Genomic DNA, 25,382 nt, shown 5'->3' with positions numbered 1-25,382 from the left:
TATATATACAATGGAATATTACTCAGCCATAAAAAATAACAAAAATAATGCCATTTGCAGCAACATGGATGGACCTAGAGATTGTCATACTGAGTGAAGTAAGTCAGACAGAGAAAGACAAATATCATATGTTGATTATATGTGGAATCTAAAAAACTGGTACAAATGGTACAAAACAGAAATAGAGTCACAGATGTAGAAAACAAACTTATGGTTACCTGGGGGGAAGCGGGGCGGTAGGGAGGGATACATTGGGAGATTGGGATTGACACATACACATTGCTGCATATAAAATAGATAGCTAATAAGGACCTACTGTAGAGCACAGGGAACTCTACTCAATACTCTGTAATGACCTACATGGGAAAAGAATCTAAAAAAGAGTGGAGATATATATATATATAACTGATTCACTTTGCTGTACAGCAGAAACTAACAACATTATAAATCAACTATACTCCAATAAAAATTTTCTAATAAAGAATGTTATGTAAATGGAATCACACAGTGTGGGACCTTTGGGGGTCAGCTTGTTGCACATAGCATGAGTCTCTGGACACATTCACGTGGTTGCATGTACCAATAGTTTGCTTCTTGTAACAGCTGAGTGGTATTGCATGGAATAGATGCAGTGTATTTAATTATCAGTGTATTTAATTATCCAAGTCTTCCAGGACACTTGTTTCCAATTTTGGTCTATTATGAGTAACTCTGCTATAAACACTCCTGCACAGGTTTCTGTGTGAACACAAGCCTTCATTTCTCTGGAATAAATGCCCAAGAATGGCGTTTGCTGGGTTATATGGCAAGAGCACGTTCAGTTTTTAAGGAAACTATAAAATTGTTTTCCAGAGTGATTAGACTATTTTAAACTCCCCCAAGCAATATACGAGGGATCCAGTTTCTCTACATTCTTATCAGCATTTGGTGTTGTTACTATTTTTTATTTTTTAATTTTAGCCATTCTGAGGTGTGCAGTGATACCTGGTTGTGGTTTTAATTTGCATTTGCTTGAGTGGCTAATGATGTTGAACGTCCTTTCATTTTCTTATTTGCCATCTGTATATCCTCTTCAGCCAAATGTCTGTTCTTGTCTTTTGCCCATTTTTGAATTGGATAGTACGTTTCTCTACAGTTGACTGCAAGAGTTCTTTATAGAGTCTAGGTACAGTTTCTTTGTTGGATATTATCTCCCAGTCGGTAGCTTGTCTTTTCATCCTCTTAATATGGTCTCTCATGAAGGAAAAGTTTTTAATTTTGATGAGGTCCATTTGATCAATTTTTCCTTATATGAGTTGTGTTTTTGGTGTTACTCTATGTCCCAAAGACTTTCTATTTTCTTTTTCTAAAAAAATTTTGTAGTTTTACATTTAAGTGCATGATCCATTTTGTTTTAATTGAATTTATTCTAGGAATTAATGGTTCTCAATTTTTTAAAAAAGATTCTTTCCTCAGATTTTTAGCTTTATTTTTCCTTATCCTATGTGTATTAATACATGGAATCCATGTATATTAGTGAAACCCTCTACTCTATTGCAGATCCTGTCTTGAGTAATAGGTTATGAGACTTGGGTTCTCATATGAATCTTCTGTTTAACAGGCCTCTTATGAAACTGGAGTCAGGGAAGGGGGATGCCAACTCCTTTCCATTGAATTGGGGTGGAAGTCTTGACCCACCACTCAGGCCAGCTATGACACCAAGGGGAGGAGCAGGGTGCCGCTACCACTGGGTGGGAGCCCAAGCTCTTCAGGTGGCCTCCACTGACACTGAGGGGGACAGGGGATGGATCATTATGACTAGATTGTACTTAAAGTCCTGGCTTTCCACTCAGCCTCCTCTGACACCACCATAGTGGGCAGGGGGAGGGGGGGAAGGTGAGATTGTCCACTCGACCTTGGTTGCTGGGGTAGGAGCACTGTGGGGCTTTTCCTGGTGTTTTGCTGGAATAGAATGATTATTGTTTAAAAGTTTCCACCTTGTTAAGTTGCCCTTTTCCTGGTCCAAAGAGATGAAGGCTATCTTGTTTTGTTTTGTTTTGTTAGTTTGTCTGTGCCCAAGGCGTTTTTTCCCCCAGCTGCTCCCAGGAGATGCTGAGCTGTTATGTACTACCATCCAGGCTGGGATATAAGAGGCAAAAAGAAAACCCAAGGAATTCACTGCTGTGTCATTCCTTAAGTATTAGGATATTTGTTTCCAATTTCATCTTCTCTTCACATTTTGGAGCCTTTATTTTTGTTTCACAATATAATGTCCAGTGCTTTTAGCTGTATTTAGTGGAAGGGAGCAACAGAAATGTGTCTACTCCATCTTGTCCAGAACCAGAAGTCCCAATCGTCTGTTTTGTTTTGTAATGTTTTAAACTATCCAGAATGTGGGGAAAACACAGGGCTCGTGTGACATTGATTCTGTCTCCCTCTGTGGTCCTCGTGATATACCTCACAGCCCTTCTGTGAGACAGCCTTTTCATCATCGCTCTGCAGAACATTTAACATCTGCACTTAGAGTTTTATACCAGTGACCAGACCCACTGCCCAGCCAGTGAGTAGGACTAAGTGGGCTCCCCCGCGTGATCCTTCCCATCCTCAGAGCCAGAGGAAGCTCATTTATGAGGGGTTTTCCCCTGTTTCTTCTACTATCAATCAAAAAGTGCTTTTCTTTTTAAATGTTTGTGTTAATTTTAGTAAAGAGAAGCTAAGCTACCAGACTTTTCTTCAGTGAAACTCACAGGCATGATCCAATACACTATGATTGTTTACCCAACTGCCTGCCCAGGAGACTGTGGGCTCCTTTAGGCAAGAAACCATGTCTCATCAGTTGTTGAATCCCAGGGTTTAGTGCACTCAACAAAGGTAGCTAAAATTAATAAAGTAAAGTAATTCCTTGTATGGATCTCAAATCTTCCTTGGCTTTTTGTTTCTTAAAGAAGTCTCAGAAATGGAAAAAGTCTTGGGGGCCTACCTGGAGAAGACCAGAAATATTTATGCAGGGTTGCTGCATACTGACTTCCAGGCAAGCACTGATATTCCAAGGACCTGACAGTAAGTATTCCTGAATCCATGTCCCCATTCCCGTATCTAAGCCCGATTTCCACACATTTTCCGAACTCTTACTGTCTGTTCCCCATGGAGAGAGGATGCCTTTACCCTGGCAGCCCGAGGGGATGGAGGGGATGCAGCCAAGTTACCTGGCAAGCATCGTAGGTCTCATTCTCGAATCCAGCACACAGCATATTTTTGGTAAGTCTTGGAAATTCCTTTGAACACTTCTCCCAATCCACGATGGTCATGGGCACTTTCAGCAGCTCTGTTTCCATAGGCTGTTTGAGACCTGACCCATAGAGAAGGCCCTTTAGAAAGGTCACTGGACAGGAGCCCCAGTGCCGATAAGGCAGCTGACGTGCCCTAGACCAACCTGCCCAGTGTCCCGCCAGCCACACATCCGCCTGTTTTTTCACATTTTCACAGACCCTCCCTCTCCACGTCTTTCCAGTAATCCCTTGCAATTTACTCACTCCACCACCCCAGGCTCTTCCAAACAAGTCCCCACCTACTTGTATTATCCCTCCCATTCAAAATCATATTCCTGCCTCCAAGAAGACTTCCATCTTGGCTCCAACAGCGCTACAGACTTGACTTCTTAGAACTGGCTTTCGATCGGTTCTCAGCATAACCCTGCCTCTTCAGCATATTTGCCTCTCGTTACTTTCTGTTATGTGAGTGTGACACCTCTGACACAGGGCCGCTGAAACTGGGTTTGCACTCCCAGTGAAAAAAGCTTTCAGGTCCCCCAGACAAAGCTAGGTTGGTTGAGAGTTTTTACAGGGGGTTTGTCAAGGCCCTTCCTGGACTGCCAGCTTCCGGGAATTTGTTTGGACTTCTCTCCATCTCATTAACTCCTACCACATGGAGATTTCAAAAGACTTCTCCACACTGAGTGTTCTTAATCGTGCAGGCACCCATCTGCCTCTCCTCACTTCTAAATTCTGAGTCGTGCCCAGAGCCCTGAATCAGTGTTACACCAGTTGCCCTCTAGTTACCAAACTCCTGAAATACCTACCATCTCTTAGACCCCAGGTCATTGCAAAGCATCCCTAAGGACCTGGAGTCTTGTTCAGGCCTGAGCTAGCGCTGTGCTATTCCCGTCCCTCCCCTACCAATTTTGTTGAGTTTTCTTTGGGAACAGTCCAGCAGGGCTTTCATAATCCCTTTATTACCCTGGTCAGGTTCCTCTTATTTTGGCCAAGTAACAATGTAACAACAAGTAACAGCAACAGATTCATTTCTAAGAATGGCTGGGCAACACTCCAGGACCATGTAAAGTCTAGGCCAGGGCAGGCATCTTGAATGCCTGTAGGAGCCAGGTGGGAAACATCAATGCGTGAATCAGGGAGATGTGAGAGAGCAGAGCAGAGAGCCCCTGGCCAACTGGAGGGTTTATATTCAATGAAACAAACGAGACTGCCATGTGATGGCGGGACAGGACCACACCCAGGGATGGCCCACACCTGGCATCTCAGCCCGGGGCCTTGGGGGATGTTTCCTTCGCACTTGGAAGAGGCTGAGATCAGGCCTCTGTGCGTTCCTGGTGCTCAGGGATTTGCTCCAATGCAAGCCCCTCTCTCCTCTCTCCTTCCTCAGCCCTCTCCCCTTTCACCCTCTCCCCTCTCCTTTAGGTTTACTGGCCCATCCTCAGACGCCCGTGATGTGGCTCTTCCCCCAGGTGCTCCCAAGAGATGCTGAGCCGTTACTTACCAGTTTGGGTCTGCCCCCATCCTGCCACCCAGCATTTGTGCCACCTGGAGAGGCCGGGCTCTGTGGGCATGCAGATGGGTTCTTTCAGTTCGCTGAATGTGATGGGCGTGTCCAACAGCAGCAGGGAGATATCATTGTCCATGTTGAGTTTTTGAAAGTCCTTGTGCAGAATTATGCTTGTGACCCCCTTTACTTCCAGGGATGGGCTGCTTAAGCTATTCGTTCCCAGCACGACTCTCAGTTCTGTTGGCCTGGTGGCGGAGAAGCAGAGACGGAGAAATAGGAGGGGAAGGAAAGTCACAAGGTGCACAGAATCTGCTATGCCTGAAAACCCTAAATCCCACACAGCTGTAGGGGCCTTTTGCATTTGTCCTACCGGGGCTGTTGCTCAGAAGATGTGAGCATTTGAAAAAGGTAGAGAAGGAGGGTGAAACAGCCACTGTGGCCGACCACAGCTCCATGGCTGCTCCAGAATCATCCCAGAGATGTGAATGAGATACTCCTGCCTCACGGGGCAAAGAAAGGACTTAGCTTTGGGCCCCCAAAGAGCCCATGAAAGACCACTTGGCACAGATCAAACTAGCCCTCAGATAGGAAGGGATTATCACAGCAATTTGTCCACCAGCAGTTTAGAGACTGAGGAACAGAATTTTTTTGTTTGCAACATACACAACTGACTGAAGTTTAACATTCGGAACGTATAAAGAGAGTCTACAAATTAAAAAAAAATTGTCAAAGCTCAAACAGACTTTACAAAAGAGAAAATATACCAATAAACTTGCAAATATCAACTTAGCAGTAGTAAGAAAAATGCAAATTAAGACTACAATTATAATAGTATTTCATGCTTTTCACCAGAAAAGCAGAAATTAAAAATTCTGAAAAAGTAGCAAGTATCGGTGATGATTTTAACACTTACACACCGCTGGCGGAAATTTAAATGCGTGCAACCACTTTGGAGAATCATTTGGATTTTCTAATAAACTTGGAGATGCACAAGACCTACGATTCTATATCTTCTCTCCTAGGAATAAACTCTTGCACATATGCACCTGAAGACCTATGCAAGAATCAGGATCAGAATTTAATCTAGACCTGCCATTGATGAAGCAGAAAGAATCTTCAGTAATGATTCAGGAATTTCCCTCCAGGCAGAATGGCCAGGAACTTTCCAACAGCCAGTCCTTAAGTATCCCATGGGAGTAGATGCAACAAGTTTCCTTGGTTACCCCAGGGTGAAACTTTCCCCAGGTTTTTGATGAACCCTTTAAAGTTCTTCTTTCTGTGTATCTTCAAACTTTCTCGAGGTGGTGGAGCGGAAAAGCACAAGTGCTGGAACCGGATTTAAATCCTGTTTCTGTCTACTAGGTGTGTACCTTGGGTGAGTCAGCTAACCTTATTGGACCTCAGTTTCCTTCTCTATAAAATCAGGATGTTCATTTTACCTGCCTCAGGGTTTCTGTAAGTTGGAATGAGTTAAAAGGGGATTATTCATTCTACCCGCCTCAGGGTTGTTCGTATGATTAAACAAGTTAATGCATGGAGTTTCTTAGCAGGTCACCGGCACGTGATGAGGAATCAGTAAATGCTCTGTTTTCCACCAGTCTCCTGGAGTGCAGAGAAAACTCTATAAGGAGGAGGGAAGTAGGTTGTCGGATGGCCCAGGAACCCAGACCTCCAGAGTTAGGAGGATTTCCTCCTAGAAGGACTTGAATGTCCTGGCAGAGGGAGACAGACCAAGCCCTTCGGCTCCACCAAGACAGATGTCCCTGGAGAGGACAGTTTGTGACCTCAGGGAAGCCGCAGTTACTGGTTCTGGGTGACAACAAAGAAGGCACAGTGGATCCGGCCTTGGTTTCACAGGCTCTTCCTCCCTAGGGCGTGTGGGGCTTCCCCAGGGAGGGGAGCACATTGTCAGAAGCAAGGGGATGGACTCGGTACTTACGAGATCTCAGAGTGAAAGCAGTGAGCCGCCGAGACAATCCACCACTCGCTGATGATGGCGCCACCACAGAAGTGTTCATTTCTTGCTTGAATACTCACCTGCCATGGAAACTCACCCACCTCAGCCTCCATACCTCCTATGATTCTGGAATACTGAGCTCCTCTCTCAAAAACGGGTCTTTCACCGCATTCTGGTAGAATGGAAGAGAAAGGAAGGGAAACGATGCAACACTTAGTCAGTATCCATAGAAGACCCATAAGTAGCTATCATTGTACCCATTCTAGAGATGGGGAAACTGAGGCTGGCCCAGTAAAGCACCCTTAGAAACACGAGTAAGCCAACAGATGCTTCACATCTGTTGGAACGTGTTTGGAAGCGTTGGCTCTGTCTCCTTTCCAGACAGGCAAGTCACTTTGCCGAGCTTGTTTCTGCCCTCATCTGAGAAAAATCAGAGGAAAATACTTGGCCAGGGCCAACCTGGAGTGACTGGCAGAATAATGCCTCTGTTGCCAAAAAATGTCCACGTCCTAATGGACCAAGCCCTGGAATTCGTGAATATGTTACCTTATAAGGCAAAGGGGACATTGCAGATGGAATTAAGGTTGCTAATCAGCTGACCTTAAAATGGGGAGATTGTCCTGGATAATCTGAGTGGACCCAATGTAATCACATGGGTCCTTAAAGTGGTAGAGGGAAGCAGAAGAAGAGAGATGTGACTGCAGAAGAAAGGCACTGAGAGATGCAATATTGCTCGCTTTCAAGATGGAGGAAGGGGCCACAAGCCAAGGTATATGGATGATCTCTAGAAGCTGGAAAAGGCAAGTTAACAGACTCTTCCCTAGAGCTTCCAATAGGAACGCAGTCCTGCTGACACCCTGATCTTAGCCCAGGGAGACCCATGCGGGAGTTCTGTCCTACAGAACTATAAGATAAGAAGTTTGTGTTGTTTAAGCCACTAAGTTTGTGGTAGTTTGTTACAGCAGCAAGAGGAAACTAATACATACAGGAAACCAGAAGGGTGACCTAGAGAGGGCCTGAACCTACAGGAAGCCCCAAGCTATTCTACGTTAGAACATTCTGTTCCAGGCAGAGCAGCTCTGTTTCCTGGAAGGCTGAGAACAAAGGCTGCAGCTGCCTGTTTGGAAGAGAAACCTGCCTTCTGGAGCGAGTCCAGATCCAACCCCTCACCCGGAGGAGGAGGAGGAGACACTGTTAGTATTTTCTGACTTGAATGTGGTCTTGTTCTGGAACAAAGAATGAGCTTGATTCTACAGAGCCCAAGACCCCCTCCGCTCTCTTTCTAGAGGCTACTTTTCCAAATACCCATTCAACAGAGGTTTTGAGGACTTTGTAGTATGTGTTGGAGGAACCCAGTGGTGGTTATTTTTAGTTAAAAAAAAATGGAGTGAAAATGTATCAATATGTGTCAATAGCTTTCAGCTGTCAGTAACATATAGAGGCTCTTTCCAGGACTTTTGGGTCTGCACTTCCTCCTTTATTTACCAAACACATATAGTCTTACCATGTGTCTGGGCACCATTATATGCTCTGGAGTCCCAAAGCCTGCGTCTGAATCCTGGCTCTGTTGCTTACCTGATGAATGATTTAGGGTAAACGACTTATTCTTGTTTATCATCCCTTTCTTTATTCCCCAAATAGGCAGAAGATAATACTTACACTACAGAACAGATGCACAGACGTACAGAACAGATAACGGGTGTTGAAGTGCCCAACACAGAGTAAACCCTCAAGCCACGTTAGCTGTCAGAATTTCTCATGTCACCTTGTACCAAGGGCCCCCTTTCCTTGGTCTTGAGAACAACCTACACTACCAGCGTGGAACCGTGCAGACATATAGCCTAACGCTGGAACACAAAGCCCTAAGCAGTGACGGAGGCAGTGCCAAAACGGTAAGCAGAGATGCGAGCCATTGGGGGCACTTGGACCTGCTTGCAGAGAGGCCAGCTTTGCCGATTCTCTGCCCACACCACGCACCAGCCCCCACTCACTCCGTGCAGCCAAGCCCGGGCCGGAATGAGGGAAGCCGGGGACATGGGCTGTGTTCTTTCCGTGAGGCCGAGGGCAGGGAGGGAAATGCGGGCCCTGGAGTCACACTGGGGCCACTCCCGGCTCTCCCATTTCCCTGCTGCGAGGCTCTGGACCAATCCTAAACCTCCCTGAGGCTCGGAGCTCCTTACCCACATGTGGGGCTAAGAGTGGAGAGCCCACTGGGGTAGTGTGGGCATCTAACGGGGGAAAGTACCTGACCATAACAGCTTCCTTTCCACTTCAGCCACCTGCCCCCCCCCGCCCCCCCAGAGAGAGAAACAACCTATCAGGAGCTGCGAGGAGCTGCCCGTGGAGCACAGCAGGCACCCCCGGCCCACCTCCACCCCACCTCTCATGCACGTGGGTGACCTGGGCATCTGCTCAGCATCTGAGTTCCAGGGCCGATGCTCAGCTCATTCTGGGCCCGTGCTTCTCAGCGCTCCACTATTCATTCAAGGATAAAGTCTCGGGTTTCAAACCCAAAACTTAAGGTCAGACAGGTTGAACTTGGGGCTGGGGCAGGAGAAGGGGCAAGGGAAGTGGCTTCCAGTAGGGGTGTAGGGGGAACAGGAAGCCACTGCTCCCGTGAACCGGCCTCTTAGTGGCCCATTAGCTGATTTGTGGGATCGTCCAGGCCTCTGTCCCTCGGCCCCTCAGGCTTAGCCCTGGCGGGATGGAAGGGAGAGAGCAGGGCCAGGGTCTCATCCAGCCCCACCTGGAGAGCCGCTCGGGCCCGGGCAGGCGTTCGCTTACCCAGATGTGCGTCCCTGGCCTGGGGTATGTGCAGCAAAAGGGACCACAGGAGCATGGCCCTGGGCATGACTGCTGGCCTGGGAGGTGACGGAAGCCGGGGTGGAGGGGAATGACTCTGACGGGGCCTCCCCCTTACAGCCAGCCCTGCCGCTGATGTCACAATGGGCTGCGGGTCTGAGAACGCAGACTGTCAGGCAGGCTTCTCTTCTGGCCGCTCTGTTCCTGAGATGGGCCTCATCCTGGACGCCTCCTGGGCTGAGTTTCCCTTCCTGACCTGGGCACGGCTTGCCCTTCACGAGTCCTCAGTGGGCAACTTGCTGTGGGCCCCTCACAGCCCGTGCCTCTTAAGGCTCAGATGCCTCCTCTTCCACAGGGCCTGTTCCGTCAGGGGTTCCCCGTGAATGTGCGCAGAAGGCCTGCGCGAGGGGCTGCCGGCTGGGATCCTTGCGAACGGGGAGGTGGTCCAGGAGGCCCGGAGGCCTGCGCAGCCTGAACGGCCGTCGGGCCAGGTGCCAGGTTCTCTGCTCAGGCCTCTGATCTGGGTCACAGGCGCGGACCCGAAGGCTGGGTTCAGAGGCGCTGGCCTCCCCTGATACTCAGCCCAGAAGGCAACAATCCCTGCTCCCACCCTTTCTGGGTTTATTCCACGTGGCCCCCAAATCTCCAGATAGGCCCCTGTCCCTTTCTAAAGATGGAAAGTCCCCTGCATCGGCAGGCGGACTCTCAACCATTGCGCCACCAGGGAAGCCCCACTGGCGGCTTTCTTTGCTCGGCTTCTGGGGGTGGGGTGTGGAGGGGAGGGGAAGCCTGGGCCCCATGTCTGATTGGGAGAATAGAGGATGACTGACGGGCACATCCACCCTAAACTGCTGCCCATTTTCTATGAAAGTATCTGGACAGAATCACAGCTCATCTCTAGGAAGATGCGTTCCTTCTGGGTCTGTGTCCTTCCTATTGACATGACGTGAGCCCTGTCTATTGCAAAGCACTCATTCGTTGCCCCACATTTTTTGGCCAAGCTTCTTCACGATAACAGTGGATCACACCATGTCTGAGCTGGTGGAAGGACCGACCAGCGGGGCCAGAGCCACCGTGCACAGCCCCAGAGGCCGCCATTCCTGTAGACTCCAATGGGAATGGCTCCCCCTAGAATTGGGCAAACATGGCCCGAGTATGGAGAGAAACTTTAGGAATGTAAGAAGTCTATAGCAATCCAAAGAGGAAAGCAGGTACATGGTGGCAAAGGCTGCACAGGGACACTGCCTGCCTGACGCTCCAGAGTTTCCCAGGGTGGCTTTATCGAGGTGACCTTATTTTCCACAGTCCTGGCCAGCAGAGCTCTAACTTTGGTGTGCAGCCCAGGAAGCTTCTTTGGTACAGATTCGGGTTGCCAGATTTAGCAAATAAAAATACAGGCTGCCTGGGACCTCCCTGGTGGTGCAGTGGTTAAGACTGTGAGCTCCCAATGCCAGGAGCCCGGGTTCGATCCCTGGTCAGGGAACTCGATCCTACATGCATGCCGCAGCTAAGGAGCCCGTGTGCCACAAATAAGGAGTCCGCCTGCTGCAACTAAGACCCAGCGCAACCAAATAAGTAATAAATATTTTTAAAACAAGAGTTAAAAAAATACAGGTTGCCCAACTGATTTTAAATTTCAGATAAAGAACAAATATTTTTAGTACACATGTACCCCACGCAATGTTTGAGACATTCTTATACTAAAACAAAATTCATTGTTTACCTGAAATTCAAGTGTACCTGGCATCCTGTATTTTAGCTGGCGACCCCAGTGTTGATTTCCAGACTTCACCCTTCAGACTCTGATCCAGTGGATGGGGGAAGGCAGGGAGCCAGGTCTCAGCACTTTAACAGCTGCTTCCAGATTATACCAGGACAGATCCTTCTGGAGCACCTGGAGAAATGTCACTCAGGCCAAAGGTAGAGGGCTTCCTGGGACCCCTGGCAAGCTGGGGACTGGAGTCTGACTCAACCTAGGAAATCTGGAGGCAAGAGAATGGCCGGCCATCTGCTTAGGTTCTGGGAAGGGTGCTGCTGTGGAGAGGCTGCCCTGAACCCCCAGAGTTTGTGCATTTGGGCTGCACAGGGGACAGAGTGCTGCGGGGGGTCCTGAGGAGCCCTGCCATTGGGCGTCCTGCAGGGGGCAGAGAGACCTCGGAAGAAAGAGGCTGGGGATGTGTGCCGAAAGGCCTGGGGAGTGCAGAAGACAGGGGCCAGCAGGCAGAGCCCCTGAAAACACCGTGCAAAGAGTCCGCTGGAAATGCCTCCCAGGCCCCGAGGACAGAAAGCTGATGTCTGGGCTAGCTCCCCTTTCCCTGCACCTGTTACTGAGTCCAAGCTCGCTCTACTCACTGCACGAATGGCCAATAAATCGGAGACGAGGTGTCGAGGCAAGGAAGACGACTTTATTCCGAAAGGCGGCGGACCGAGAAGATGACAGACTAGTGTCCGAAAAACCGTCTTATCGGGGTTTGGATACCAGTTCTTTAACAGCACAGAGACGGGAAGGAGATGAGGAAGTAAGGTAAAAAGGCCATACGTTTTGCAAATATCCCCTGGAATGGCCAGCCTCGGGGAGGGGATGTGTTAATTTTTTTAATTTTTAAATTAAAAAGTATTTATTTATTTGTTTATTTTATTCTTTGGCTGTGCACGGGCGTTCTCTAGTGATGGCGAGTGGGCGCTACTCTTCGTTGCGGTGCGTGGGCTTCTCATTGCCGTGGCTTCTCTTGTTGCGGAGCACGAGCTCTAGGTGCACGGGCTTCAGCAGCTGTGGCTCTCGTGGGCTCTAGAGCGCAGGTTCAGTAGTTGTGGTGCACGGGCTTAGTTGCTCCGCGGCATGTGGGATCTTCCCGGACCAGGGCTCGAACCCGTGTCCCCTGCATTGGCAGGCGGATTCTTTTTTTTTTTTTTAAAACATCTTTATTGGAGTATAATTGCTTTACAATCGTGTGTTAGTTTCTGCTTTATAACAAAGTGAATCAGCTATACATATACATATATCCCCATATCTCTTCCCACCCTCCCTATCCCACCACTCTAGGTGGTCACAAAGCACCGAGCTGATCTCCCTGTGCTATGCGGCTGCTTCCCACTAGCTATCTATTTTACGTTTGGTAGTGTATATATGTCCATGCCACTCTCTCACTTCGTCCCGGCTTATGCTTCCCCCTCCCTGCGTCCTCAAGTCCATTCTCTACATCTGCGTATTTATTCCTGCCCTGCCCCCAGGTTCTTCATAACCATTTTTTTAAGATTCCATATATATGTGTTAGCATAGGGTGTTTGTTTTTCTCTTTCTGACTTACTTCACTCTGTAGGACAGACTCTAGGCCACCCACCTCACTACAAATAATTCAATTTCGTTTCTTTTTATGGCTGAGTAATATTCCATTGTATATATGTGCCACATCTTCTTTACATTCATCTGTCGATGGACACTTAGGTTGCTTCCATGTCCTGGCTATTGTAAACAGAGCTGCAATGAACATTGTGGTACATGACTCTTTTTGAATTATGGTTTTCTCAGGGTATACGCCCAGTAGTGGGATTGCTGGGTCGTATGGTAGTTCTAGTTTTAGTTTTTTAAGGAACCTCCATATTGTTCTCCATAGTGGCTGTATCAGTTTACATTCCCACCAACAGTGCAAGAGGGTTCCCTTTTCTCCACACCCTCTCCAGCATTTATTATTTGTAGATTTTTTGATGATGGCCATTCTGACTGGTGTGAGGTGATATCTCATTGTAGTTTTGATCTGCATTTCTCTAATGATTAGTGATGTTGAGCATCCTTTCATGTGTTTGTTGGCCATCTGTATATCTTCTTTGGAGAAATGTCTATTTAGGTCTTCTGCCCATTTTTGGATTGGGTTGTTTGTTTTTTTGATATTGAGCTGCATGAGCTGCTTGTAAATTCTGGAGATTAATCCTTTGTCAGTCGCTTCATTTGAAAATATTTTCTCCCATTCTGAGGGTTGTCTTTTCATCTTGTTTATGGTTTCCTTTGCTGGCAAGCGGATTCTTAACCACTGCGCCACCAGGGAAGCCTGGGGATGTGTTAATTTCTTCTTTCTTGCAGCCATCCACAGATGGACAGGGTCCGGGTGTTTCCCTGAACAGAGGCACTTTGGTTAAACGTTCAGGCAGAGGGGCAGGGTTCCCTGAGGCTGGCCATCATGTATAGACAGTATCCTTTTAGTGAACAAAAGCTGTGGAAAGCAAAGGTTAAAGTAAAAGAAACATGTAGTCCGATTTCGCTCTTCCCTGTTACACACCTTCCCCTGACTTTGAACCCTGGCAGGATCAAAAGAGCAGCTTGAGCAGGGGGAGGGTGAGCAGAGCCAGAGGTGAGAGAAGGCCCAGGCCCTAACCCGACCCAGGCCTGGAGGAGGTTTGATTTAGAGTCAGACTCCGCGCCCCCTGGAGGGTGATGAGGGCTTGGATGTTCTAATTCCTAAATTGAAACCTGGTTTGGGACTCAAGTGACTGTAGGTTTATTATCTAAGGATAATCCGAGGGTGTCCCTGGGGCTTTTCCATCTGGGCAGGACAAATCATCACCACTCAGTGGAGTTTAAAAGCCAGAGGGAGGCAAGACGGAAGCTCGTTGCCTTCACGGCCCACCCGGAACTTCATCGTTTCTCCATTTACAGCCGTTTGCGGAACAGCGACCGTGGAAATCTGACTCTATTTTACAAACCAGGGCAAGTCACTCAGGGAGGCAGACGCCTGGTACAACGGCGTGCCCGCGCATCCCCCGCCGCCCAGCGCTCACCACGGAAGTGATAAAGGTGAAAGGCGTGTCTTTTGTTGTTCATAACAAGCCCCTTTCGACCCCACCTGGGTTTGTGTTAAGGAGGTGACTTTTGAAAAGCCCCAAGGATGGGGGCTGGTTGCCAGGGGAACCAACCCGTGATGAGAGGGTTGGAACTTTCAGCCCCACCCCCTGACGTCTGGGGGAGGAGAGAGGGGCTGGAGGTTGACCTAACAAGTCATCGCAGGCTTTGAGATCTGGTTCCAGAGAATAGGAAAACTCACCAAAGGACCCAAAGCTCTTTAACGCCCAAGCAGGCACTAGAACACATGGCTCTCCAAGAGGTTCAGAGTTATGCTGGGAGGGGTGGGTACAGACAAGGGTGCCTGATATGGTGTCCCTTTAGTCTCCGCTGCAGAGACAATGCAGACGGGAGGACTGGGCTGTGCGGACGCCGCTGAGCCAGGCTGCCCTGTGTCCCCTGCTTCCTCTCTAACCCGGGGCTTACTGTGCTATCACCCAGGACCAGCTCTGCCATGCATCTGTGATGCCCCCACGGAAGCAGCTGCAGCTGGCATTTTGTCAGCTTTGGCCAGAGGCCCAGGCTGGGAAATTCTGGACTGGAATGAAAAGAAAATGCTGCAGCTTCTAATTCCACCGCTCACGGCACTCAGGGGACGTGCCCCGGAAGCTCCAGGTCTGTGCCAGTCTAAGCCAGAGTGGAGGATGGGGAGAAGCCTGCAACCTCTTACCTGGCTCCTATAGAGTTGATTTAGAGGCCCAAGGGGGTGCTAAGTCAGAGCAAGTGGCTCAGGAAATGAGGACAGTACAGTTGATTAATCGAAGAAGATGTATTGGGCTCAGTGAACATGCCAGTTAAAATGATCCCCCAGTGTCTGGACCCAGAGTTCTGCAAGAACAGGGGACCTGGAGCAACAATTAGCAAGTGCTTTTGCTTCTCCAGTCTCCACTGCCCTCCTTGTAAACACATTAAGGATCTTTCTGGGCTCAGTACTCTGCGAGAAGCAGCAGAGTTGTGGTAGAATAAGGGCCTTATTAATTTAGAGCACCTTATTAGATTATGTAATCTCATAAACTGGGAAAAGTTTAAAGGGCTATTGTGGGGAGCAAACGAGTTAACACAGCAGTTTCCAAAGCACGTTCTGTTAGAAACTGCATAGCAAAAAAGCTCTAAGATTAGACAGAATTTGGAAATGCTCCTTTCAGTACTTTTCCTTGGAGTCACGGTGGATATCCACATGTTAAAGGTTCCGAGAAATCTCACAGTGAGAAAGTGGTTTAATTTTATTTAATCCGGTATTTCTGAAATGTATCTGCCCACAAGGCTACCCTTTACCCTAACTCCCAGCCTTATAAATAAGTAACATTTTCTAGTTATCCTTTTGAGAATGACCTGTTCGTATAGTTTTCCCATCATTTCTATTTGAGTGGGTATCGTAAGTGGACTGGCAGAACCTTTTTGATTTTAATGATATTAGCCCTTTATCTCTTACGTGTGCTACAAAATCTTTTCTCCTAATTCTTTTTTTTTTTTTTTTCACAGTCCAGGTCTTTTATTTTCTTTACACCCATCATGCCATGAATTCATAGGGAATGGGCTCCAACAGTTCAGGCTCCTTTCCATTGGTTCTCACGAAGTGTGCTTCTCTGGGTGGAGCAGGCTGGCGCTTCAGTTGAACCCAAGTACCTTTCTCTTTGGCTTCCTTCTTTTTCTGATCATTTTCCTTCACCCGTTTCAGGAAGCTATCCCGGCTCTTAGAGTGCTTAATATGCTCGATACGCACATTAATTCTCTTGGCAAGAATCTTGCCCTTAACTTGTTTGTTTACAATGATGCCAACAGCATGCTGGGTAACATTGTAGACTCTCCCAGTTTTGCCATGGTAACATTTGTGGGGCATTCCTTTTTGAACAGTGCCCATTCCCTTGATATCTACAATATCACCTTTCTTGTAGATTCGCATGTATGTGGCCAAAGGAACAACTCCATGTTTTCTAAAAGGCCTAGAGAACATGTAGCGGGTGCCCCTCCTCTTTCCCTTTGTGTTGGTCATTTTGGCGAATTACTGGAAGATGGCGGTTCCGGCCGAAAAGAACTCTCCTAATTCTTTAATACTCTTCCAATTCTATTTTGGACTAAACAAATCCTAAATTTATGTTAGAAGTTCAGCACTATTTTTACGTATGGTTCTTGGCTTTTATTTGATGTCTTAGAAGGACCTCTTCATTCCAAAATTATAAACACAGTCAGACCTGTAGCAGAGTGTAAGCTCTGAAATTAGACTGCCTGCTTTCTAATTACTTTTCCTCCAAGTACTTGCTATGGGACCTTAGAAGGAGTTTCTAAATATCTCTGCATTTCAGTTTCCCCGTCTGTAAAATGGCCATATTAGGGTTATTGCGAGGGTTAAATACGTACAAAGCTCAGAGGACAGTGCCAGACACTGTAAATACCAAACATTCGTTAGCTGTTATTATTCCTAAATGTTTATGATTTTGCTTCTTAATTTTACATTTCCCCGTCCCAAGTTGACATTATCGTATGTTATTTCCAAAAAGTTTTATTTTCATCTTTTACATTTTGATTTACAATTCGTTTGGTTTCAAATTTTGTATACAATATAAGGTAGAGTTCAAGATTAACCTTTTTTTTTTTTTTTAAAGAAAGTAACTGTAAAGAACCCCCATTAGGTTATCAGTGGATTTCTCAGAAGAAACTCTACAGGCCAGGAGAGAGTGAGGTGACATAGTCAAAGTGTCGTAAGATAAAATACGCCGGCGAAGAATATATCTGCCACAGTTATCCTTTAGATACGAAGGCGAAATAAAGGTTTTCCCAGAAAAACAAAAGCTAAGGGAGTTCACCACCATTAGACCCAGCTTGCAAGAAATGCTAAAAGTTCTTCGTGCTGAAATAAAAAGATGCTACCTAGTGACATAAAAGTAAACGGAAGTACACAATACTCTAGCAAAGGTGAAAAACAGTCTGAATTAGAAAACTCTAACTCTGTATTAGAATGGCTGTTAACCACTTATAGTATAAAGGCTAAAGGAGAAGAGCATTAAACAGAACTATAGGTACTAACATTTCTCAATGGATTCACAGGACAAAAAAAGGTAAATTGTGACATCAGAAATATAAAAGTCAAGGAGTAAAAGAGTGGAAACTTTATAGGCAAATGAAGATTAGGAGCTCTCAGCATAAGAAGGACTGTTTTATCTGGGAGATGTTTTATGTAAGCCACATGGTAATCACAAAGCAGAAGTCCCGAAAGTAGAATCCCAAAGCATAAAAAAAGGGGAGACTGAGCAAATCACCATGGAAAACTACCACTTTACAAAGGTAGATAGAAACGAGGGAAAAAGAATGAAGATACAAAATAACCAGAAGGCAAACAATGACAGGAGTCAGTCCTTACATATCCATAAACACTCCAAATATAAATGGATTGAATTCACCAATCAAAAATCACAGAGTAGTGGGATGAATGAAAAAAAACCGAGATCCAACTAAGTGCTGCCTACAGGAGACTCATTTCAGCTCAAAGGCTGAAAGTGAAGAGACAGAAAAGGATATTTCATGCAAGTGGAAACAAAAGGAAAGTGAGGGTACTCATATCAGAAAAAATAGATTTCAAGCCAAAAACAATAACAAAAGGCAAAGAATATAGTTTTGTTTTTAAAATATGTTTAATTTAATTCGATTCAATTTAATTTATTACTGATACATTGAAGTTTGAATCCAACATCACACTATTTGTGGCATCTCCTCCGCATTTCTTTTCCCTTTCTCTCTCCGGTTTTGTGTGCGTGTGTGTGTGTGTGTGTGTATGTGTGTTTTGGGGAAGTTGACAAAGATTACCTCTGTTACTTATTATCCATGTAATTATGTTAACAGTTAAAAATACACTCCAAAAATGTTTTCCTCTTCACCTCTGTCCCTCACACCCATGATACTCAAATTGTCATGTGTCATGTATGTGAAGCTTCTGCACCATATATCATTGCTTAGTATGTTATAGCAGCTCTTGAGGGATGAAATCTGTGGTTATTATTCCACATATACACTTACTTGCAGCCTGGTTTACTTCTGATGCACCCTTATTTCTAGGGTGCAGACCATTCAACTCCTAACTAAAGCCACGAATTCATGAGGTCCCTCGCCATTGATGGGTCCTGGGGTCCCCCTCCTCACTCTGCAAGGCTGTCAGAAGTACCGCCCAGCTTGTCAGATGACTCTCCACAAATTGTGCCCACAAATTTGTTTCTCTTCCTAAATATTGGCCCATAACTCTTCACTAACTTTGCTGTCTAGTGCTTTCAAGCAAGTGATATTTTAACACTTTTATTTATCCTCAGCAAGAAAGTTGGTCCAAATTTCCTAGTCCATCTAACTGGTTTTAATTTTTCAATGCTAGTATGTGTCTTTATTTTTTCTTTGTCTCTGCTAGTTCCTTTTTCCTTCGTCCTTTTCTCTTATTTCATAGTGTTCCACGTTTTCTTTAATGTCCTTGCACGATACACCTCTAACCTGTTTCTTCCCTCCTGGTAACAGCTAAACAAATATATTATTCATGTGTATTTTGCACATTCTGTTTCTCTCTTTTTGTAATATTTTTGCATGGTTTTAAAATATTTATTTATTTATTTATGGCTGCGTTGGGTCTTTGTTGCTGTGCACAGGATTTCTCCAGTTGCAGCGAGCGGGGGCCACTCTTCCCTGCGGTGCGTGGGCCTCTCGCTGCGGTGGCTTCTCTTGTGGAGCATGGGCTCCAGGCGCGCGGGCTTCAGTAATTGTGGCTCACGGGCTCTAGAGCGCAGGCTCAGTAGTTGTGGCGCATGGGCCCAGCTGCTTGGTGGCATGTGGGATCCTCCCAGACCAGGGCTCGAACCCGTGTCCCCTGCATTGGCAGGCGGATTCTTAACCACTCCGCCACCAGGGAAGCCCTTTTACATGGTGTTTATATATTTTTGCTGGTTTGCTTTTAACTTGCGGCCAGTTGCAGACCTGCCTTCCACCTTATACTGTATAGATAGAAACTCATTGCTGCCTTTCCCTTTTTATATAAGCCTTTTCATAATCTTTTCTCTTTACCCAGAGGGCTGGATATTGATAATTTATAATATCTGTTCAGTCTGCCTGAGGAGAGTGGTGAGGGACTTGGGAGCATGACCAGTCTAGATCTGGAGTTATTTTATTGGATGCTTTCCCTATGAAGGGGGCCAGGGCAGGGGGTGAAGTTCCAACAGCTCAAATAAAATCTTTGCATGTGTAGGGGTATCCCTGGATTTCAGGAAGTTCTTTCCTCTTTGTGGTAATCTTGGAACTCAACGCCTTTCTTACTTCCTGAGTTGGAATGTATTTTTTCTCTGCAAAGATAGCTCTGGTATCTGCTGTGAAGTTTAGTTGCCACTGACCATTAAGAAGACATGCCAGGGACTTCCCTGGTGGTCCAGTGGTTAAGACTCCACGCTTCCACTGCAGGAGGCTTGGGTTCGATCCCTGGTCGGGGAACTAAGAACCCACATGCCACATGGCGAGGCCAAAGGAAAAAAAAAGCCATGTCAAAGGTGGGTGAAGGAAGTATCACATGGTTGGTCGTCATCTCCAGACTGTTCCAGGAGAGGTCAAGTAGCTTAAAAGACGAAACTCTCTGTCCTTCCCTTCTCCTGCCTGGGCCACAGGCTCTTGCCGTCTGATCTGTGGATAGCAGTGGGAGTCTATGGATTTTTTTCACTTTGTTTACAGTATTCTGCACTGGGAGGAACTCTAGAATAGGCTGTGTATATTTTTTCTCAGCATCTTCTTTCATTCTGATGAAATTATAAGGCCATAGTGTGAATATCCTCAGTTTGCTGCGCGAGTGTATTGTGTGAGTGAGTATGTATGAATGTATTTATAAGCCATCTTTCCTCCAAATTATTTTACAGTTCCAACAAAGCAACAGGAATATTACATCTTAAAACTCAAACCACAAACCCAACTTTATTTGAAACTACTGAGTTTTATTGAAAATAGCTAAATATATTAACAAAGAGGCCGAGTAATCCAGCAGGATGGGGGTGGAGCTATGATAAATGAACATTTGCATAAGGGAAGCGGAATAGAGATGCATTCCAGGGCCTGAAAACAATTGGGGGTGGGTTTCAGGCTGATGCAGCATGAACAGTGCACAGCCAGTGGAAATCCTTGATAGCAAAGTCTCCTAGGATTTTAGCTCCTAAGGCAGAAAAGTAACAATGAGTTCTCATGGAGTCTAGTGTAAGGAAGATATATAAAGTGTATGCTAGAATAGAGAGGTTGCGTCTTTCAGTACAAAGGGCTGTGTCCTGAGAAGCAACCCTGAAACAAGAATCCCAAGTGCTACAGTGGCCAGAACTGTGTACTGAAGGCCAATTTTCAGTGATTCTAGAATGCCTGGCTTCAATTCCTGGTTCTAGCACTTACTAGCTGTGTGGCTGTGAGAAAGTTAACTTTACCTCTCTATGCCTGTTACTTATTCTGCGAAATGAAGATAATAATATATAGAACCCAACTCACGAGTGAGAATGAAAGGAGTTAATATGTATAATATAAAGAACGTAGAATAGTGTCTAGTCCGCAGAAAGTGTTAGCTGTTACTGTTGTAATGACCAGGTCTGTCGGCTCCCTGAAGAAGAGGCTGGGCTAGATTTGATGGATAGTCTATGTGGAAGGACTAGCATTGAACTAGGAATGAGTAGACCTGGGTCTGAAGCCCAAATTTGCTACTAAGGTCATACATATATCTAGCTGCTTTTCAATAAATATTTCTTAAGTGAAGGAATGAATGAATAATTGATAGATCTTCACCACTACTCCAGGTTTAACCAGTTCAAGAGAGAGAGTACAGGATGTTTCCGAGGTTCATGGCTACCAAACTAAGACTTGCTGATTCGATCCCCTAAACCAGATGTCCAGAGCACAACTTGAAGATCTAAAAAGCTAAGACTGAGACAGATAACAGAAAATACTAAACAAAATCATGGGTAGTGAACCCTTGTACACGATTCCTCCAAAAGGTTGTATAAGCTGAAATTATAAAGTGCTCAAAACATTTAGGAAATGTAGAGCGTTTTTGTTCACTCATTTATTCAACAAACATCTACTGAATTCTGAACACGTTCAAAGACTGTGCTAAATATTAGCAATGCAAAGATGGCAAGATATGGCTTATATCCACCGCATATTTATAGTGCAGTCGGGGAGACGTGTCAACAGGTAATTAACACAATGTGGTGAGTGCCCTACGGAAGCATTTTCAAGGTGCTTTGGAACCACAGAGCAGAAAATAACTGCTGAAGGCTACGTAGTTTCCCAGGTGGATAAAGGATGTATCTAAGGCAAAGAGAAAAGAACTGCAAAGGCAGGAAGGCAAAGAAGAAGGTCACTGTGGCCCCAGATGTGAAAATAATTAAGGCTGACTCACAGCACAGCCAAGGCATTGGGGAGCAGTGAGAAGTGAGGCCGGAAACGTATGTGGATCACGCCAGATCACTACGGGTCGACGTGTCATGCCGAGGATTGGGACTTTGCTCTGTTTAGGGTCATTGGAAGGGGCCGTCCCAGGGCGTTGAGAAGAAAATGAGCAAGGTCATGTTGAGGTGCTGGAAAGAGAACTGAGACAGCCGCGTGCAAGGTACAAGTTGGAACAAGAAGACGGTGAGGTACCAGAGCCCAGGATGATAGTAAGAAGACCATCGCCAAGGTCCTAAAAAGAGATGCTGAACTGAAGCCAAAACAGGAGGAGATGGCGGCCAGGACCGAATCTGCCCGGGGTCAAGAGTCTGGGTATGGGGGAATGTTGGGGTGGCAGGGACTGTGTGGAAGAAGTGACAGCTCCAGGCGGGGCAGAGAAGATCTGTGGGCAAGATGGGCCAGAGCTAATTTATGTTCCCTGTATCCCCACATTCACCCGGGAAGAGAAATGTTCAGAACAACGGACTTGAAGTACAATATTCTGACAGCGGAGGAGCAGCAAAAAAAAAAAAAAAAAAAAAAAATGACAGTGCCAGTTTCTGGAAAGTGACATCTCCTAAAATAAATAGCTCCTAATTTATTGTCATAAGCTCAGGGTACTCAGCCAACTCTTTTCATTTCATTTTAAACATTTTGTCAGCATTAGACAGGAAGCGAATGTTGATCATTTGTTCACATGCTCCTAGTTGTAGAGCTCTCATTAGTGATTTAGGCAAAATACATTAATTCAGCCATTGCAACCAGTTACCTGACATGTTCTTAAACGTGGTGGCAACAAACTCAGAGGATTGAAATAAAGTCTGGATGAAGGATTCAAGCACTGAATTCTGATTTACTTTAAAGCTCCGAAGATAAGAACAAACATTTGTCTCAGATACTGTATGTGAGGCAGCCAGAGTATATAGAAGGATGCCTACCACTGAGTGTCAATGTAAGAAGCCAACCTGAACCAAGCCTGGGGTATCTGGAAGAGCTGTGCTGAAATATTGCCGTGTATCCACCCAAAACGACCTTTGGAGCATGTGACGGGTGTGTATCCATACGTGTGTGCTCACCTGAGAATGTGAGAGAGTCTGAGGGGGTGGAGGAGACGGTGGGGAGGAGAGAAGGAGGTCAAGGGCAAAGGTGAGAGAAAGGGACCCGTCAAACTGATTTATGTATTGAATTTAATTTATTTATTCTTGCAGTTTAAAAAATTTTTTATTGGAATCTAGTTGATTTACAATGTTGTGTTAGTTTCTCCTGTACAGCAAAGTGAATCAGTTATACATATACATCTATCCACTCTTATTTTTTTAGATTCTTTTCCCATAGAGGCCATTACAGAGTACTGAGTAGAGTTCCCTGTGCTACACAGCAGGTTCTTATTAGTTATCTCTTTTATATACACTAGTGTGTATATGTCAATCCCAATCTCCCAGTTTATCCCTCCCCCTCTTATCCCCTGGTAACCATAAGTTTGTTCTCTACATCCGTGACGCTACTTCTGTTTTGTAAATAAGTTCATTTATACCCTCTTTTTTTAGAGTCCACATATAAGCAATATCATATGATATTTGTCTCTCTGCGTCTGACTTACTTCACTCAGTATGACAATCTCTAGGTCCATCCATGTTGCTGCAAGTGGCATTATTTTGTTCTTTTTTTATGGCTGAGTAATATTTCAAGTCTGGATTCCAAAATTCAGAGACAATATGAAAACCAGGGGCAAGGGATGAGATAAGAAATATCCACCCTGAATCAACCGAAGAAGGCCACTGGGTAAACTCTTCCTATGAAGTGTTGGATGAGAAGGATTAGAGCAAATGATACAGCTGATTTGGCTAAGGAGGGACTCCAGAGATTACTGATGTTCTTATGCTACGTCAAAGGCAACCATGACAGATGGACTTGGGCAGATTCCTTAAAGAGAAGCTCCTCTAATAATTTTTTTAGCAAAGGGAATGACTTTCTAAGCACCTAAGGGAAAATTTATAAACGAAAAGTTTTGACCCAACAACACATTTTACTTTCCTGAATGTCAAGACAAAAGAAATTGACAAATTGGGTAAAGTAATTACAATATTTTTTCAGATAAAGAATTACTATTCCTAATATCTAGATAGCTTTTTACAAAAACAGTTAGTAAATAGCATACCTCAGCTCCCTCCACGCACCTGCCCCCCAGCCATCAGTCCACCTGCACCCAGGAAGGATGCTCCAGCCCAGCTGTACTCTGCAGGGGCGTTTCCTGCAGGGGTAGTAATAGGGACTAGCAAATGTCTGCCTTCCCTTGGGCTGCAAAGTGACTTGTGAATCCCAACCTTGCGGAGGGACTCCCCTGCCAGGTTTGGTCCTTCCTTTCTTCCCTGACCCTGAGATATTCTTGGAGTCCTCTTGACCCTTTGTAGTTACTCCTCTGCTGTAGTTTATAATTCTTGATATTAAGCTTTCCCTGCTCCAGTCCTGCACGGCTCCTGTTTCCTGAACGGACCCTGCGCATCTTTGGTACTTCTCGGTTGCCACCAACACTTTCATAGCTTCTGATGGATCTCCACCCTGACCTCCCCAGATCTCACAGCTCTTCCTGAATGTGAGGGACCGACAGTAAAGGAGGTGTGCCTGGCTGGTGCTGTCTAAGGTCTATCCCCCCTGCACCAGCTCACTTCACTCAGCTCCATCACCGGTCTTAGCTGGGAAGATGCTGGGAATACGGGATAACAAGGATTTCTCAGTGCTGCCCATGTGCAAATGGCTCTTTCTTCTCCCTTTCAGACGAAGCTCCATGTGGCTACAGACCCAAGTTTTCAAACTCAACATTGGTACAAGTCCACGGACTGTCTGAAGTCCAGGAAGGGGAGTTCCCACGGCAAGTGAGACACCTCTGTGGAGGCTCAGTCATACGTCGGTGGTGGGTTCTGAGGGCTGCACATTGCTTCTCAAGAACTCTGTAAGTTCCTGACGCGTTGTCTTAATTTACATCAGGTCTCCTCAACATATTGTCTGGGCTGGGTAGCTCAGTGGGTTAGTGCACAAGGTTTGTGAAGCCATGGGCGCTACACCAAGTGTGTTCCCATTGGCTGTGTACTGAAAAGTATCTGCTCTACACCTGCTCTCTCCTCTGAGGTGAACCATATCCAAAGGTTGGCTGCTAGCTGCGACTATGCACCCAGTACTGGAAAATCAGTACAAAGTTTCTCTTCCCCTGCCTGCCATCTGTGTAGACAACGTATTGTATTCATTCACCGTACACATCCAGGCTACCGTGTGCTGCTCTAAGTGATGGCGATATGGTGGTTGACAAGACAGTCAAGACCCCTGTGGTCAAGGAGCTCACAGTCTATTCCCACTACGTTTTGATGGGGAAGTCTCCCTGGGCTGGCTGTTCACTAGCTCAGAGTTCTGCCTGAGCTTAGACCCCTGGCTACTGCCGCCTACGTATGGTATGTGCCTTCCCTTTTGAACCCACAGAAAGCCCACGTTTAGGTTTCCCTGGGCTAGATAGCATGATGCTTTGGAAGACTCAGGTCTGAATTTTGGCCTCACTACTCTAGCTTTGGGATTCTGACCTAGCTCCTTCACCTTCTTCTCCTGCACCTTTTCTCATCTGTAGCA

General features: G+C 46.0%; 2 protein-coding genes across 2 annotated transcripts in view; both read right to left on the bottom strand.

Annotated features, from left to right (window-relative positions):
• The window catches only part of PRSS55 (serine protease 55), a 55,935-nt gene that overhangs the window by 9,775 nt on the left and 20,778 nt on the right, over positions 1-25,382 (bottom strand). The window contains exons 5-7 of the mRNA XM_060013613.1: positions 6,698-6,887; positions 4,753-5,003; positions 3,186-3,328 (exon numbers count right to left, since the gene is read on the bottom strand). Of these exons, the coding sequence (XP_059869596.1) occupies positions 3,186-3,328; positions 4,753-5,003; positions 6,698-6,887 (584 nt within the window). The remainder of the gene's footprint in view (positions 1-3,185; positions 3,329-4,752; positions 5,004-6,697; positions 6,888-25,382) is intronic.
• Positions 15,816-16,380, bottom strand: LOC132426806 (large ribosomal subunit protein eL21). Its single transcript, XM_060013612.1, has one exon. It carries the CDS (start codon positions 16,342-16,344, stop codon positions 15,862-15,864), a length of 483 nt encoding a protein of 160 aa, XP_059869595.1. The 5' UTR covers positions 16,345-16,380; the 3' UTR covers positions 15,816-15,861.

The sequence above is a fragment of the Delphinus delphis genome, chromosome 6 (assembly GCF_949987515.2).
Source record: "Delphinus delphis chromosome 6, mDelDel1.2, whole genome shotgun sequence".
Classification (NCBI taxonomy): domain Eukaryota; kingdom Metazoa; phylum Chordata; class Mammalia; order Artiodactyla; family Delphinidae; genus Delphinus; species Delphinus delphis.
This window is presented reverse-complemented; position numbering and strand designations above follow the sequence as displayed.